Source organism: Callithrix jacchus, chromosome 7 (genome assembly GCF_049354715.1).
Source record: "Callithrix jacchus isolate 240 chromosome 7, calJac240_pri, whole genome shotgun sequence".
NCBI classification, from domain to species: domain Eukaryota; kingdom Metazoa; phylum Chordata; class Mammalia; order Primates; family Cebidae; genus Callithrix; species Callithrix jacchus.
The window spans coordinates 101,640,971-101,657,819 of NC_133508.1; the positions used below are offsets into that span (position 1 = coordinate 101,640,971).

At 44.6% G+C, this 16,849-nt stretch overlaps 1 protein-coding gene across 5 annotated transcripts in view; it reads left to right on the top strand.

Annotated features, from left to right (window-relative positions):
- The first annotated feature begins 394 nt into the window (after window positions 1-394).
- CACHD1 (cache domain containing 1) overlaps window positions 395-16,849 on the top strand; it is a 223,561-nt gene continuing 207,106 nt past the window's right edge. For 2 of the 5 annotated variants that reach the window (XM_009001398.5, XM_078332128.1), the window contains exon 1: window positions 395-1,260. In XM_009001398.5, the coding sequence (XP_008999646.2) occupies window positions 1,015-1,260 (246 nt within the window). In that variant the 5' untranslated portion in view covers window positions 395-1,014. Of the gene's footprint in view, window positions 1,261-1,728; window positions 2,034-4,473; window positions 4,624-16,849 lie in introns of those variants that run through there. The other 3 variants (XM_078332127.1, XM_078332129.1, XM_035251734.3) reach the window with 2 other exon arrangements.

Here is a 16,849-nt window from a genome sequence, read left to right on the forward strand (position 1 = left end):
GTGGCTGGTTGCAGCAGACTTCTGTGGGTGGAACGCGGTCTAGCCATCGTGACGGATAACATCGAGGAGAGGGAGTGGACCCACACATGGCAGTCTTCTTCTTCCCCAACCGCTGCCAGGCAGCCAGCCAGCGTCCTGGAACTTAAAGGGACTGTCGATGGGTGGAACCTGGGCCGGGTAGGAACCCAGGCTCCCCTGGCGCGGGTCTCCCGTCTCCCGCCAAGAGAAGGTCCGCGGTCTCCAGGTCCCCGAGCAGAGAGAGGCTGGTCCCAGGCCCCCAGCGTCCCGGGGGGCAGGTTCTGAGGCGGGAGCCAGGGAGAGAGGAGGGGCAACAGGGGAAATTTCCCCGCCTCTCTTACTGGTTCCATAAATCACCGCAGCCGCCGCGGCGGCCGAGCCGGGAAGTGCACGGAGCCGGAGCGCAGCGTGGTGGCACCAGACGCCTCCCTTTCCCCGCCGCTTTCTTTCTTTCTTTCAGTTGTGTGGGTTTGTGAAACCTCCCCTTTCCCTGCGCGCTCCGCTCGGGTGACTGCCCTAGCCTCGCAGCCCGGCCGCCGCTCCTCCTCCCCCGGGGGCCGCCGCCCGCCCTCGCCGCCGCCTGCTTGCTGCGCCGGGACTCGCAGGAAGCTAGAGCTGCGTGGCTCGGCTCGGGCTCCGACTCCGACTGTCAGCCCCGCGGCCCGCGCACTCCGGCCTGCGGGTGCCCGGGCTCTCCGAGACGCCCTCTGCGCCGCGGGGGCTGAGTGGGCGCCGGGCTCCCGGGACCGCTCGGGCGGCCGCCTTCTCTCCCCCGCCCGCCGCGGAGCTCCGCGATGGTGGCCGCCCGCGCTCCCGCGCTGTAGCCGGGCGCCCCCTAAGTTTGGGAGCCGCCGCCACAGCAGCGCGGAGCCGAGCCTGCTGGAGAGGAAGAAAGTTTTTCGGGGTGCGCCGAGCGGGCCCCAGGCGCACCTCCCGCGGCCCCCTCCCCGCTTCCCCGCGTCCGAAGCCCGTCGGCGGGGAGTCGGGGGAGGCAGCATGGCCCGCCAGCGGGAGGAAGAGGAGACGGCTGGGGCGGCCGCCTGGGCTCGCCGTGGTCCCGGCTTATTTGGCAGCGCCGGAGCTCGGGCGCGGCGGCCGCCCCTCAGGCTTCTCTGCTTGGTCGCGTGCTGGCTCCTGGGCTCCAGGGCCGAAGCCGACTTCTCCATCCTGGACGAGGCACAAGTGCTGGCCAGCCAGATGCGGAGGTTGGCAGCCGAGGAGCTGGGGGTCGTCACCATGCAGGTAAGTGGCCGCGGAGCTGGGCAGGCATCCCGCCTTTCTCCTTTGCGCAAAGCCCCATCCCACTCCGTGGTACAAGTCCCCTGGACTGTGTGCATCGGCTCCTTGCATGCACGGAGCCCCGCTTCCTGTCGGACCCCGCTGTCCTCTGCACAGACCCCCGACAATACACCAACTCTTCTTCCAGGCACTCGTCTACCCCTCCTTTCTCCTCTGCAGAATCCCCTGCCCTCTGTACTGAACCCACTTGACCCCGCACAGCCCAGTCTCTTCAGAGCACCGGCTACTTCATCTCGTCCAGGATTCTCTGGTTTCCTCGCACCTCTTCTCTAATTTGCACATATTTCCCTTGTAGGCTTGTTTTCACCCTGCCACCCCTACAAACTCCCCTTCCCTCTTTGTTTCCCCATCCCAGGGTAGCCAGCCCCGCCTGGCCAGGACGATTTTCCGAAGTCCCCACCCCTACCCCTCGCTTCCCCCGGACTGAGGCGCACCGATGGACGCCGGGAGGGAAGGCGCCGCGGCGTATGCAGCTGCTCCAGGGACACCTAGGTCCCGGCGGAGAGCCGCCCTCAGAGTGGGCTCTGCGCTCCCTTCCCCGCCCGGGAGCATGGGGGAGGGGCTGGCCTGGTAGCTTGCGAGTAGACTCCCGACTCTAATCCTGCAGTTGGACTCTTTTTGTTGCATTCCGCGTTTTCTGCTGTGGTTTGCGTGCTGTCTGCTCTATGATTTTTGTTTCATGTGTACCTTTTTGGTGTGAGGAAAGAAGAAGCAAAGTGAGTAAGATTCCCATTTCTCTAGGTTATCATGTCTGTACTCCTCGGGAGAGGAAAGGGGACTGACGGGAAAACTGCCCGCCGCTAGTAAGGAATCCTGATGGTGTTACGACCAACAGTAGTAAAAATTGCCGAACACAACCATCTGGAGATTCTGTCCCGCTGTTATTTTAATCCAGTTGGCTGTAAAAGTCCACTAGATTAGGAGAGGTTGAGATGACATTCCCAGCCTGAAACCTTTGCTATAACATTTTTAGGTAAATAAACACCATTCTTTTATACATTCTAACAATCATGGTGATGAATGTGGTCTTCTAAAGATTGAAGTTTCCAAGAATGCGTTCTTGGAATAGGTTTCTGATTTCCATCCTACTGTGACCACTTCTTCCACCTCCCACCGGGAGAGGTGTTTTGAGTCGCTTTTGGGATTTAGGTTTCTTACTTCCTTTCTTCTTGTTATTCCTCCTCTGCTTCCTCCTCCTCCTCCTCTTCTCTTCACCTTCTCTTTCTTCCGTCTTCTTCCTCTTCATCCACTTTCTTGTTCTCCTTCTTTTCTTTTTCCTTCTTCTTCCCACTTCCCCACACCAGTCTCCTCCCAAGAGGTTACAGTTTTCCTAAGGCAAGTTCCACAGACCTTTTAAGACCATTGAGATTTTTTTTTTTTTCAGGGTGACATGAGATTGAGGAGTGGATAGGTTTTGAGAGGTAATTTTGCATTTATTTGCAGACATCCGGCCCTGAAGTGCAAGGAAGTTGGGTTTTCTTGATTTGCATAATAATAGACAAACTTTTAAGATTCATCAGCTGTGCCACTCTTTCGGGTTCAGATTCAGTTGTAATTTTTTCCATGTACGTTTTCGGATTTCTGATTATTGCTGAATTCCTAGGAGTGAAGTGACATTTAGAAAAGCTAAAAAACTAGAATTAAAAAGTAGTGGTGAATGTTTCCATTCAGAGCACAAACAGAATTGTATTTTCGCATCGAGGCAGCTCTTTAAATAAAAGAAACTGAATATATTGGACTTGTGGACTCTGCTTGTAGGATTTGTAGGCATTTGCTACCTTCACTCCATCACTAGGGCTGGACAAGAAATCTTAGGATCCCCCTACCCTATCCCACCCTCGCTTTTTCTGTGTAAGCTAAGGACTTGCTTTTTCCAAGATGCTGACAGCCGTTTAATGTTTCTCACCCAGTCCTTGACAAAAGGTGAAATTGGATCCCAACACATTGTCATTCAGGTAGGGATCCTAAGCAAATGTAGTTTTAAAAGACTTCCCTGTTGAAAAAGAGACACTTCTGAAAAAAATGTCTGATCTGTGGGGGGTTTATGCCCAAATGGCCCTTTATCTCCTCCCAACTGGCCTCTTTCTAACACCTTTGCAACCTCATTGTGGAAACGGACCTCCTGTGGACAGGGTTTTGTCTGGCAAAATGTGAAGTGGCTTCTCTCCTTTTTTGAAAGGAGGCACACATACTGTATTTAAATTCCACTTCTTGAGCTGTACATTGATCTGCCACTTCTTTCTATCTGGGAAAATTGCAGAAAATGTATCTTTTTAATTTAGCTAGACTGGTTAAAAAAAATCAATGCTGGTTAGATTTCTGGCCTTAGAACAAAGATTTTGAGCCCCACATTCTCATCCATAAACCTTTGGGATTTGTTCAGTGGGTTTGAAATTATGTGGGTTTAGTTACCTAAAGTGTAGGTTATATAGCCCTCCCTGTGGCGTGTTGGATTTTATAGCTGTGGAGCTAATCTGTTTTTCAGAGGTAAGCCTCATATATAGGCTTTAAGGTGGGACTTCCTACAAAGATGGCCGGGGTGCGGGTGGAGAGGGGGACCGTTGTGTCTCTTTGGAAAAGAATGTCTTCCCTTGCTTAAGGGATTGACTCCTTTCATTTGACCTTGGTATTTTGAGCATAGTATAGGCCTTTCAGGAAGCATCTCACTTTATGAGAAACCTTCTATAGATCTCTTTATAGGTAAAAAGTCAATGTTCAGACTTGTATATGCTTCTGCTGAATTTCTCCAAAGACAATTTGAATTTGAGAAATTACAAAGTAGCCCTCAAACCAGGCCTGTTGTTTTGCAGCATTTTGAGTGGCAAGGGAGTAATTTTACAAAAACTGAAAGCTAGCCTTCTTTCAGCTCTGTAGTTTCCCATGATGTAGTTTTTGTACTTGCTGTTAGAGAAGACAGTTTGAAAAGCGTCTGTCTTGAAGATTTTCTTGGAAAAGTCTCCAATGGGGGCTGCCTACTCATGATTTTTGTTGTTCCTCTTTAATAATGCACAAAATTAAAAAAAGAAAAAAACTTTCAATAAGTTGTGCCAACCAATTTTGCCAGTGCTCTGGGAAAGCTGTCACTGAATACTGTTTCCTTGGCAGCAGACATGATTCATCACGGATAGAAGTCAAAAACCTAATCAACATCTCCCCATAGGTCTGGTGCAGAGGAGCCATGGTGTTGTTGAGTCTGGGAGCAGTACATGGCCATGTCTAGGGAGACTTGTTTTTGCCTGTTTATTCATGCAACAAGTTTTTATCAAGCAGCATCGTGGAGTGGAAAGAGCCAGAGCCCCGTGTTGGGTAGGTAGAGACCTGGATTCCAGCTCTGCCACTTGCAAGTTGGGTGATTTTATCTGTAAAATTGAGGATGGTGGTTCTGCCTTGAGATTTACTCTGTGGACTTAAAGGAAATAGTGCGTGTAAGGGCACCTGTTAATGTTAAGCTGGGCTGAGAAATGTTGATGGATGTGGTTGTTCTCAAATGGAGAAATAATTATTGAAAGGTTACTGAGCATGGAGCTCTATACTGGGTATTCAGGGGATTTTACAAGGCTGTTTTCCAGCATAGCTCCTGAAGGAGTTTACGTTCTAGAGGAGGAGATAAGATTGCACAGGTAAACCAGTTAAGTAACAATGCCTGCTTGTTAGAAGGCATATCTGGCTCTGGGAGCCATTTCACCAGGCACTTATAAGGCCCATTTAACATTATATGACAATACAGGCTTCCTAACAGCAAGGGCCTGGCACATGGCCAGTGTGCCTGCCTTGATGTTAGCTCAAACACAACTCTGCTGAGCTGGGCACACTCACCATGAACTTGGCAGACAGATCAGCAGGTTGGTCAGACAGCTGCTGGATGGGGCCTGGGAGGGAGGGAGGAGCAGGGTTTCTTCCAGTCCGGGCAGAAGAGAAAGCAGAAGCAAGAACTGGAGCTTCAACTCCAATTGAAGAAAATGCAGCAGCTAGAACAAAGTATCTTCCAGAGCTGAAGGACTCAGCTAGGGCAGAAGTATCAAAGATATAAAGCATTGTCCTAAATCGAGACTACAGCTGGCAGTAAAGAGCAAGCCTTCTTTGTATGCAGTAAAACAGCAATGCACTAATTCATTATTCCAATTATTTTTTTCTTTTTTAAGAGACAGGGTCTTTGCTCTTAAGATGATCACTGTACTCCCAGGCTGTACAGTGATGTGATCATAGTTCACTGTAACCTCAAACTCCTGGGCTCAAGCAGTCCTCTTGAGTAGCTGAGACTACACATACATACCTCTACACCCTGCTAATTTTGTTATTTTTTGTAAAGATGAAGTCTTACTGTTGACCTAGTCTTGAACTTCTGGCCTCATGTGATCCTTGGCTTCCCAAAGTTATAGAATTACAGGTGTTAGCCACCCTGTCTGTCCTGCATTATTCATTTTCCCATATTTCCAACAAACTTTTGGGGAGCTTCTGCTCTATGAAGGGTCTTGGGTTAGATTAAACTGGCAATCAAAGGTGACTAAAGCCTGGCCCATGCCTTTACTCTCTCAACTAATGATGGAAATAGACACAAAAACAGACATTATGATACAGGTGCTTAGCGAGAGGCATAGAGGCGTTAGTGCAGTGGCAGAGAGAGAAATAAGATATTATGGGAGCGTAGAGGATCCTTGCCCAAGCTCCTCTGGTGAAGTCAAGGAAGTTAACTTCTTCTCCATCGTCCTTTTCAGTGAAATGTCCACATACAGAGGCCAGTCCTGAAAGCAGCAGCAGCAGCAGCGCAGCTTCAAACATGAAGCATAGCCAAATCATTAGTTCATCAGATGTTTCTGATTCCTTTGGTGGCACTGGACAAGGTAGTTGGTGTATCGTGAACACCTGAACAGGACTCTGACTCCTGTGCTCTCATGTCTCATTTCTTTGGCCATTATCCTAGAGCTTCTGTGATTATTGGACATAAATATCTTGGTGGCTCTATTATAACTGCAAGCTCATTTGCAGTCATGTTTGGTAAGATGTGTAATTTCCTCTAAATCACATGCATCATATCAGGACAGGGCTGCTTTAGAATGATTTGAATGTGTAATATAGAATGGTTTTAAAGGAAAAATCACCTGTATTTGCAAATAATTTGGTTTGATTCTATGCCTTGGGTACTATATAAACCTTAGTGGAAAAACTGCTGTGCCTTCTTTTGAAAATGGATATTTGGAGTAGAAGAAAACTGACCACTGACAGATGGATGACTGTGAGTTGAACTTGTTAGGAATGAACCCAAGAAAAAGCATGTTAAATGACTTCTGATAAACTCTCTCTGTTGTTCGTAGCACTTCCTCAACTTCCTTTTCACTAATGCCTATCTTAGCTGGCCTTATTCCTTGTGCTTATTGTGTGTTTCCTGCCAATAGTACTTGAGTCTGGAAGGACTTGGGGGAGGGAGAGGAGATGGTTTTACACTTTGTAACTTGTTGCTGCTATTTCTGGTTGCTGCTTGAGGAGTTCCTTCCTTGAGCTTAAGTGGATGAGCAGGCAGGAACCTTGCAGAACTGGAATTTTGGTATTAGGGGGAGTGGGATTTATTTTGGATCTGCTTGGACTTTGGAGTAAGAATTTATTGAGATTTAAAATATGAAGGGACAACAACAGGGACAAGAATTTTGACTCAGCCAGTTATTAACTGTGTAACTTCTGGCATGTTATGAAATCACTCTGAACTTCAGTGTCTTTGTATTTCATGTAGCTAATGGGGGGAAATATATTTGAAAGGATAACCAAGTCTCTAGCTCAGGGCCTAAGGTAGGAACAGTTAATAAACAGAAATATAAATATGAGAGCAGGCCGGGCGTGGTGGCTTATGCCTGTAATCCCAGCACTTTGGGAGGCCAAGGAGGATGGATCACCTGAGGTCAGGAGTTAGAGACCAGCCTGATAACATGGAGAAACCCCATCTCTACTAAACATACAAAATTAGCTGGGCATTGTGGTGCATGCCTGTAATCCCAGCTACTCAGAGGCTGAGGCAGGAGAATCACTTGAACTCGGGAGGCAGAGGTTGTGGTGAGCCGAGATTACGCCGCTGCACTCCATCCTGGGCAACAAGGGCGAAACTCCATCTCAAAATAGTAACAGCAACAACAAGACAACCTATGAGAGCAGTCCATTTAGTGCCAGGGCACAGAACCTGGAAGGTAATAAACATGTAGCTCCTGAGCCTGAATGAAACTGAAATCTAATTTGTAGACCTGCAGATTTCAATATGGTCAATCCTCTGTCCCCAGGTTTTCAAGGTATGTTTCTGTGAACCATACCTTTGGATGTGGTACAAAACCATGCTTGGGGCTTTCTGAAGAAAATGCTAGACCTGGCATTTTCTTCACTTTTAAACTACAAAGATTTAAAAACATACAAAGGTAAATGAAATAGCATATGAATATCCACATACCTCTCACCCAGCTTAGACAGTTACTAACCGATGGTCGGACTGGTTTCATCTCTACCTCTGCCTTCACATGCTCTTCCCCCCAGATTATTTTGAAGCAAATTCCAGGCATCAAATAATCTCATCATGACATTTTTATTGTATCCTTATTTAATTTCTATGTTTTTAAGGTTTTAATATATATATATATATAATATATTGGTACACTAGCATATAAAATTTACAATTGACAAATAAATATAAATATTTTGGAGGTTGTTTAGGCTACATTTTTTAACAATGATGATGTGCCTGAATAAAACCCTTGCCAAGTCTCCTAGACCTCTGCCATCTAGCTAATACCTTTGGCCAGCAAATTCTCCAACCTGCTAGATGTAATGTTGAGCTTCTTTGGGGAAGCTCCTCTGGGTCTGTCCCTACTTGTGCTGTCTGGCCCTCGATTTCATGCCTGCCTTTCCCTACAAGGCTGGGAGGGTTCTTGTTTTCTTAAAGGCTGGCATATAGTCTAGGCACCCACATCGGACTGCTGCAACATGAACCATATCTACTGATTATCCCTGTTCTCTTGCCCTTGCAGAAGAGATAAGAGTCAGAAAAGGACTAAGTAAGATAAGCTGTAAGTGGGAGAGAAGAGGGGAGGATTGATGAGGAAGAGCTAGACTAATACACAACGTCTTCTGATCAGTCTGTCAGCAAATATTCACTGGGTGTCTTATTGTGGGGAGACTGAGAGTAATATAGGACATTCAGTGCCTCCCCCTGAAACCCCAGAGCTCTGTCTTATCCAGAGAGGCTAAACCAACGTGGATAGCTCAAGACAATATAGAAAGAAATGCTAAAATATGGGATCTAGAGAACAACCTATGAGTTGGGGGGTTGTTACATCTAATTCATGTTTCCTAGGGGTCAGTTAGACAAAATGAATAAGGTGCACCAGGTATAGGTAAGCAGGGAATGGTGTTGGATGTTGCAAGCTGGAGGGCATGTGCCAAGGCTGAAGGAGGACAGGACCATTCAGCCACTCTGTTGCCTAGTAGCCATGTGGGTCCAATGTTGTCACATGACTTTATTTCTTAGGGGAAGCTGGGTATCTGTTTTTTCAATAAAACATCTTTATTCTGAAAATTTTGGCAACTAATTAGTTTAAAAAAAAAACAACAAACACTATGTGGGCCAAACCAAACATGTCTGCAGGCTGGATAGGGCCAGAGGCCACCAGTTTGCAGCATCTGGGTTAGAATTATTCAGTGTGTTCCAGAAAGCACAGTGCTTGTGTGCAGGTTATGGGGAAGCCAATTTCTTTGTGATACAAAGGAGAATTTTCTGATAGAAGAGTTCTAAAATGAATTGTTTGAGAGATGAGCTCCTAGTCATCATAATGACTTCAACACAGATGAATGTTTACTTGGTGCCACGCACTATGTTAGGTTTGAGGTACCCATCAGTTACTTTCTGATATAGTGAATGTTAGGAGAGGAGGTTCGGGATGCTTGGAGAAAGTGTCAGGGATGTTACCCTATTTATGGGCACAGAGGGATTCTGGCAGGCAGGAGTTGCTAGTCAAAGAGTGGACTTCCCAGAAGGCTCCTTTTTTGAGGAAAATCATAGCACCTTTGATGAGTGGAAAAATGGCATTATGGTTTTGGAGTTTAGAGAGATAGAGGGAAGAAAGGGCATAAATAGAGGTGGGAGAAGTAAGCACAGGTCAAGCTGGGGAGTATTTCTTGGATCCTTGATGTCACAAGACTTGTTACATGGTAGGCAGCAGAATGCTTAAGTCACACTGGCAAGAAAGGAAGCTACTGCCCTATGCAATTGAACTGTCTGGGGTAGATCTTTGGGCAGGACTGGATTAGGGCTTAAAGCATGTGGCCAGTATGCCGTTTTTCTCTCTTTGCATGTCTACTTTTTTTTTTGAGACGCAGTCTTGCTCTGTCTCCCAGACTAGAGTACAGTGGCATGATCTTGGCTCGCTGCAACCTTTGCCTCCTGGGTTCAAGTGATTTTCCTGCCTCAGCCCCCCGAGCAGCTGGGATTCAGTGGCACCTAGCACCACGCCTGGCTAATTTTTGTATTTTTAGTAGAGATGGGCTTTTACCATCTTGGCCAGGCTGATCTCAATCTCCTGACCTTGTGATCCACCTGCCTTAGCCTCCCAGAGTGCTGGGATTACGGGCATGAGCCACTGTGCCAGGCCTGCATACCTACTTCTTAAATAGGTTCGTCCCTCTATTTCAATGTAACTGGCAGTGGCTTCTCAATGTTTGAGTTGGGAACTAGCTGCTGTGTGTGCCTAAGTTCCTTGTATTTGGAGGTGATATGCTCTGAGGAGAAGAAACAAAAATCTGAAGAAAGCTTAGAACCTAGAAAATGCAGGTAAAGTGATTTCAGACTCAGACACTGTTTAGCAGTCACCGGTTGCCAAGGCCTGCTACATTTCTGGGTTCTGCCTCCCTAAGTCCAGTTTGAGCCTGTAGGTGAACTCCCTGCTTTTGGTCCAAAGACAGGCTGGCTGCCCACTGTGGGCCCTCCTGAGGAGTTGTACAAATCCAGGCTTAGAAGGCCTGCCTCGACGTGCCATTTCTCCCTGACCTCTCAGATCTATAGATCATTGGCTGCTATGAGAACTGGGATGGACCAGAGAGATAGTCAAATCTGTCCTGCTTGTTTTACAAATGTTTATTTTACAGATACTGAGGCCCACCAAGGAAGTGGCTCTCTGGAGATCATACCAGTAGTAAGTGATATATTTAGAGCTCATGTTTTGGTCTTAGACTCATTTTTTTGACCCTTTTCATTATATTATACTGTAGGAACCCCATTTTTCTCTTAGAATGGAGAAGGAAAGTTGACATAGTAGTATACATTCTTCTTTTGAAAAGAAAGTTTGGACCAGGCATGGTGGCTCACACCTGTAATCCCAACACTTCGGGAGGCCAAGACTGGTGGATCATGAGGTCAGGAGATTGAGACCATCCTGGCCAACATGGTGAAACCCCATCTCTACTGAAATACAAAAAATTAGCTAGGCACGGTGGTGCGTGCCTGTAGTCCCAGCTACTCAGGAGGCTGAGGCAGGGGAGTCACTTGAACTGGGAGGCGGAGGTTGCAGTGAGCTGAGGTGGCACCACTGCACTCCAGCCTGGCAACAGAGCAAGACTCCGTCTCAAAAAAAAAAAAGGAACAAAAGAAAACCCTTTAGAGGAGGAATAACTTTGTGTTTGTTTATGTAAAAGCCACAGAAGAAAATTCCACTCATAATTTTCAGGTAAAGTTCTATTTTGAAATTGGATTTAATGACCTACTGACCTTGTGATCCACCTGTCTTGGCTTCCCAAAGTGCTGGGATTACAGGCATGAGCCACCGTGCCCGGTCTGCATGCCTACTTCTTAAATAGGTTCTTCCCTCTATTTCAATGTGCCTGGCAGTGGCTTCTCAATGTTTGAGTTGGGAACTAGCCGCTTTTGGGAACTATGTGCCTAAGTAAGTTCCTTGTATTTGGAGGTGATGTGACTAGATCCCTAGTCATTAGGGATATGAAGTTGTTTCTTTCTCTCTTTTTTTTGGTGAAAATTACAATAGGATTACTACTTTGGAGGATTCGTTTATTTAATTTAAGGATGAAACAAACTAAATGTCATTTAAATGTTTCTTTGCCTTACCCTCTTTTTTTTCTGAGTTCAAAGGTAGCTTTTCTGTGCTTCAGATTTACACGGTCAAGTGATTTCTGAGTTAATTGCAGTTTGAAAAGTTTCAATACAAATACTAGAGTGGGGAGTATAAAAAGTAGGTTATAGTCCATATTTCTCTGGAAATAGTATGCTTTATTGTAATTGTAGAGTTGGAAGCCAGGGGAGTAAATTCTTATCTTGTACATGATAATGTGTTGGTTCACTTCCAACCATAACAGTTATGTTATAAAGATGCATTCAAAGCCCAAGACGGCGGCACTTTTTTTTTCTTGCTTCCCCTTGGATTTTTATTTTATTTTATTTTTGCATGGAGTATTTTTAAAGCTATTCAAGGCCCTGGTGGAAGGACAGTGAAAATCAGCAAGCCAGTGAAAATGAATCTGAATGTTTAATTAGGCTTTGAGTTGTTTCTTCAAAGTGTGGAGACATCATTAGTGATGTAAGTCTTGTTGCATTAGCAGAGACTGACATTTTACTTCAAACGCAGAGAGTGCAGCTGTCCTGTGCAGATAAAAGTCGCCAAGTATGGAATAGCAAGGTGGATTGGCAGATAATTAGCTGTCCCACATTACTGCAGTGTGGAAGAAGCCTGCCAGTCATGGGCAGGAAGGAGGAATTATTAGCGAGAGAAAATCCAAGTGTGTCATAAAGCAATTTGGAATCACTTCAGCTGTAGCAGAGCTGATAAGGCGCATGTTAAGGAAAAACACAAACTGAGTGTAGTATCTGGTGGCCAACTTTTCTTTCTTTCTTTTAAAAAATTCAGAAAACAAATGGCTAGAAATTAATGATCTATAAATATGCTGAAATATAGATTCATCAGTTCTGCCTTGACTCTGTTTATAAAATAATTAATCAGCTTAAAATAGTTTTATTTCCATATCACTTGAAAATAAGGTTGAGGATTCTATACAGGGAAAAAAAATATTACAGAGAAGCCATGAACCCTTGGCAATTACTGTGCTATGTATTACCATGAAAAGAATATTTGAAGAAGAAAATTGGAAGTATATCATTATCTCTGATATAAATATATAGTATTTATAAATGGTTTCAGGATATTTTCATGTCCATATTACTGGTAGCATATGTCTGTGTGTTTAAATATTTTAAGTTTTTCTGTGCTCATTGCATTCATTTCTTAGGGATTGGAAGTGTAGAAAGACCTATTGGGTTTCTTGTCCATTCTCTATCATTTGCCAACTCACTTCACAGGATATTTTTCCCCTGACTTAGATTACTCCATGTGCCTCTGCCAGGATAATACTGGCCTTCTTTGTCCTAACACAATCCACTTTAATTGATTGGCTCTCTCTAAAGCCTATATTCTCATGACAGCCCAAAGACAGGACATGCTGAAATGGGTTGGTTTCCATATTCTGTTCGGTGGTGCCTGAACGAGAGCTGCCCTTGGCCACAGGAGAGAGTCAGTGCTTTTTGCCTCTTGTTCTGTTCCTTTCTAGGGGATGGTTAGTCACAGAGTTGTTGCTGTCCTGAGTGGTTTTGGGGAAAAACCTGGAGGGTATAGATTGGGTTTGTTTGTTTATTGCAGTCTTGGCTATTTGATCCAGAATTGGCTTCACTGAACCATTTGTGAAAAGGGAAAATTTGCCACTTCTGTAGTCTTCAGCGGGATTAGCCTATGTGCTAATCATGAACCAAACACATTTATTAGGAGTGTTTTCAACTTGAGATAGTATAATTTCAGATGACCGTAAAAGAGGCAAATACGTTATTTACACATATTCAGATAACAAATGTAGGCAAGAGTTATAAGCAGTAAAACATCCTGGAGATTACTTATTAGAGCATGAGCTCTTGCAGGGAAGAGCACAGACTTACTCATCGGTGTAGTCCTGGTATGGTTACCAGTGTCTGTGTCACATCATGAGGACTCAAACAATGTCTAGACCACAGACATTACCCAGCAGCCTTTAAATGGTAGACTTTGTAACTTTTTAGTAGTTACTATTACCAGTGTAGCTTTTACTACTGTGTTTAATGTGTCTGTTTTGTTACTTTAGAATTACTATGAAATGTCTTGGGTCTTTATCTGCTACTAAAGGTTAAGAAGAATGTTTCAAGTGAGTAGAAGTATCTGCTGCAGTATCGAGAACATTAGGACTGTAAGCACATTAGGACTCTAAGTATTAGTTGGTTCTAATGTTTCATTTATTCACAAGAGAAAGTTGGGCTACATTTAGGAATGTAAAAAGTACAAAAATGTATGTGTACTTGCAAACTATATACTGGAGCTATTTTGTCCTAGAGGTTAGATTTCATTAGTTAATTCATTTCACAATTCTTTATTTAACACAGGTCAGGTATGCTTGGATTTGAGTTTATGTTTTTACAAAGAGACATGGTTCCTACTCTTATGGAATATGCAGCTTGCTAGAGGAAATTGACATTAAACAAATAATCTTATATGTAAATATACGTTGTAAATTTTGAGTAATGTTATGAAGGAAACATGTAGCCTTTAGAAAGAGTACCAAGGGAGCTGGGCACGGTGGCTCACGCCTGTAATCCCAGCACTTTGGGAGGCTGAGGCAGGTGGATCACCTGAGGTTGGGAATTCGAGACCAGCCTGGCCAACATGGAGAAACCCTGTCTCTACTAAAATTACAAAATTATCCAGGTGTGGTGGCGCATGCCTGTAATCCCAGCTACTGGGGTGGCTGAGGGAGGAGAATCGCTTGAACCTGGGAGGTAGAGGTTGCTATGAGCTGCTATTGAGCCATTGCACTCCAGCCTGGGTAACAAGAGCAAAAAAATAAGAGAGAGTATCAAGGGCAGTCTGGGCTGGGTATGGTGGCTCACTTTGATAATCCCAGCACTTTGGGAGGCTGAGGTGGCAGGATTCCTTGAGGCCAGGAGTTCAAGACCAGCATGGGCAACATGGTGAGACCTTGTCTCTACCCCCCTTCCCCCTACCCAAAAATGAAGATCTTTTAGAAATATAAGTCAGATATGTCATATCTATGCTTAAAACTCTCTAAAGGTTCTCAACTGACTCAGTAAAACTCTGAATTACTGGTGGTCTTCACAGCTGGATGGGATCTGGCTCCTGCTACCTTTGTGACCTTATCTTTTACCTCCCCTCCCCCATGCATATACTCTGTTCTTTCAGCACTCCAAGCACATTCCTGACCCAGAACCTTTGAACTTGCTGCGGAACAGCAAGAAATATCCTTGCCAACCCTCTTTGAAATAGCACCCTCACTTGCCCTTCCTCATTGTTTCCTACCCTGTTTCTTTTAGTGTTTGTCATACCCCCGAACCTCTCACAGGTAAACATTGCTATATTTCTGTAGAATGGTGCTTGGCACTTAGAATTACTCAATAAATCATTATTGGACAAGGGCGAGCAGGATTGACAACTCTAAAAGGGAATCTGAAGCGGTGATGGAAAGGAGCCAATCAGGGGAGGGGCTAGGGGCCTAGCAGTAGGAGGAGCCAATCAGGGGAGAGGTTGGGAGGGGACATAGCAGAAGGAGAAGGAGGAGCCAACCAGGGGAGAGGTTTAGGGGGCCTAGCATTCCAGCAGAAGGAAGAAAGAGGCTTTGTAGAGGTCTTGAGAGACAGGACTTTGGTATAGTTTAAGAACTGAAAGAAAGCCAGGTGTCTGACAGCATACCAGCAGAAGGGTGATGCGAAGTAAGGAATTTGGATTCTTATTCCTCGTCAATTCTGGTGTATTTCCCAGAAACTCTTTTAGGCGTGGCCAAAAGTGTACAGTTCTGTGGCATTAAATACTTTCATATTGTTGTGCAACCATCATCACCATCCATCTCCAGAACTTTTTCATCTTCCCAGACTCTGTACCATCGAACAATAATGCCCCATTCCTTCCTCTCTCTAGTTCCTGGTAACCACTATTCTGCTTTCTATCTCCCTGAATTTGGCTACTCAAGGTGCCTCATAAAAGTGGAATTAAACAATATTTGTTCTTTGTGATGGACTTATTTCACTTGGCATAATGTCTTCAAGGTTCATCCGTGTGTAGCATGTGTCAGAATTTATTTTCTTTCTAAGGCTGAATAATACTCCATCGTGGTTGTATATGCCACGTTTTGTTTATCTCTTCATCCATCAGTGGATACTTGGCTTGCGTCCACCTTTTGGCTACTGTGAATAATGCTACTACAAGCATGAGTGTACAAATATCTGTTTGAGTCTCTGCTTTCAGTTCTTTTGAGTATATGCCAAGAAGTGAAATTGCTAGATCCTATGGTTGCTGTTTAATTGTTTGAGAAACTGCTGTACTGTTTTCCATAGTGTCTGTACCATTTTGCTTTCCCACCAGCAATGCACAAGGGTTCTAATTTCTTTCCCACCTTACCAATACTTGTTTTTTGTTTGGTGTGTTTATTTTACAATAGCTATCCTAATGGGAGTGAAAATACACACTTTTTGTTGAAGTTTCATGAATTTTGAAAATGCAGTCGTGTAACCATCACCGCAATCAAGATATACAACAGGATCATCATCCCCCAAAATCCTCTGATGCTGCTCCTTTATAGTCAGTCCTTCCCCCACCTGAAGCTCCTGGAAATCATCAATATATTCTCCATATCTGTAGTTTTGCCTTTTCCAGAAGAGGATAAATGAAAACATTATGGTGTGCATTTTGAGCCTGGCATCTCTCATTTAACACAATGCATTCGAGATTCATCCATGTTGTATGTATCAATAGTTAATTGCCTTTAATTGCTTAGTACCATTCTGTTGTATAGATGTGCCACAGTTTGTTTATCCATTCTCCAACTAAAGAACATTTGAGTTTTGGTAGTTTTTTGTTTTGTTTGTTTTGACACAGGGTCTTGCTCTGTCACCCAGGCTGGAGTGGAGTGGTGCAATCACAGCTCACTGCAGCCTCCACCTCCTGGGCTCAAGTGATCCTCCTATCTTAGCCCCTTGTGTAGTTGGGACCACAGGCACGCACCATCATGCTCGGCTAATTTTTGTAGAGATAGTATTTCACCATGTTGCCCAGGCTGGGAGTTTTTTGATGTTACAAATTTTGGATTGAATGTAAGTTTTCATATTTCTAAGGGTGGGATTACTGTGCCATATCTTAAGCGTATGTTAAACTTTATAAGAAACTGCCAGTCTGTTTTCTAAAGGGGCTATATTACTTTGTATTCCCACCAGCTGTGTATGAAAGTCATGGTTGCTCCACAGCCTCACTACAACTTGGTAAATTCTGTCATTTTAATATTAGTCACTGTAAAATGTGTGAAGTGGTATCTCATTGTGGTTTTAGTGAATAGTTCTCTAATGAACAATGATGTTGAGCATTTTTTCATGTGCCTGTTTGCCATTAGTATGTATTTTTTTGGGTGAAATATCGAAATCTTTGCTAATTTTAAATAGGGCTGTTTCTTTATTATTGATTTTTAAACAATTTAA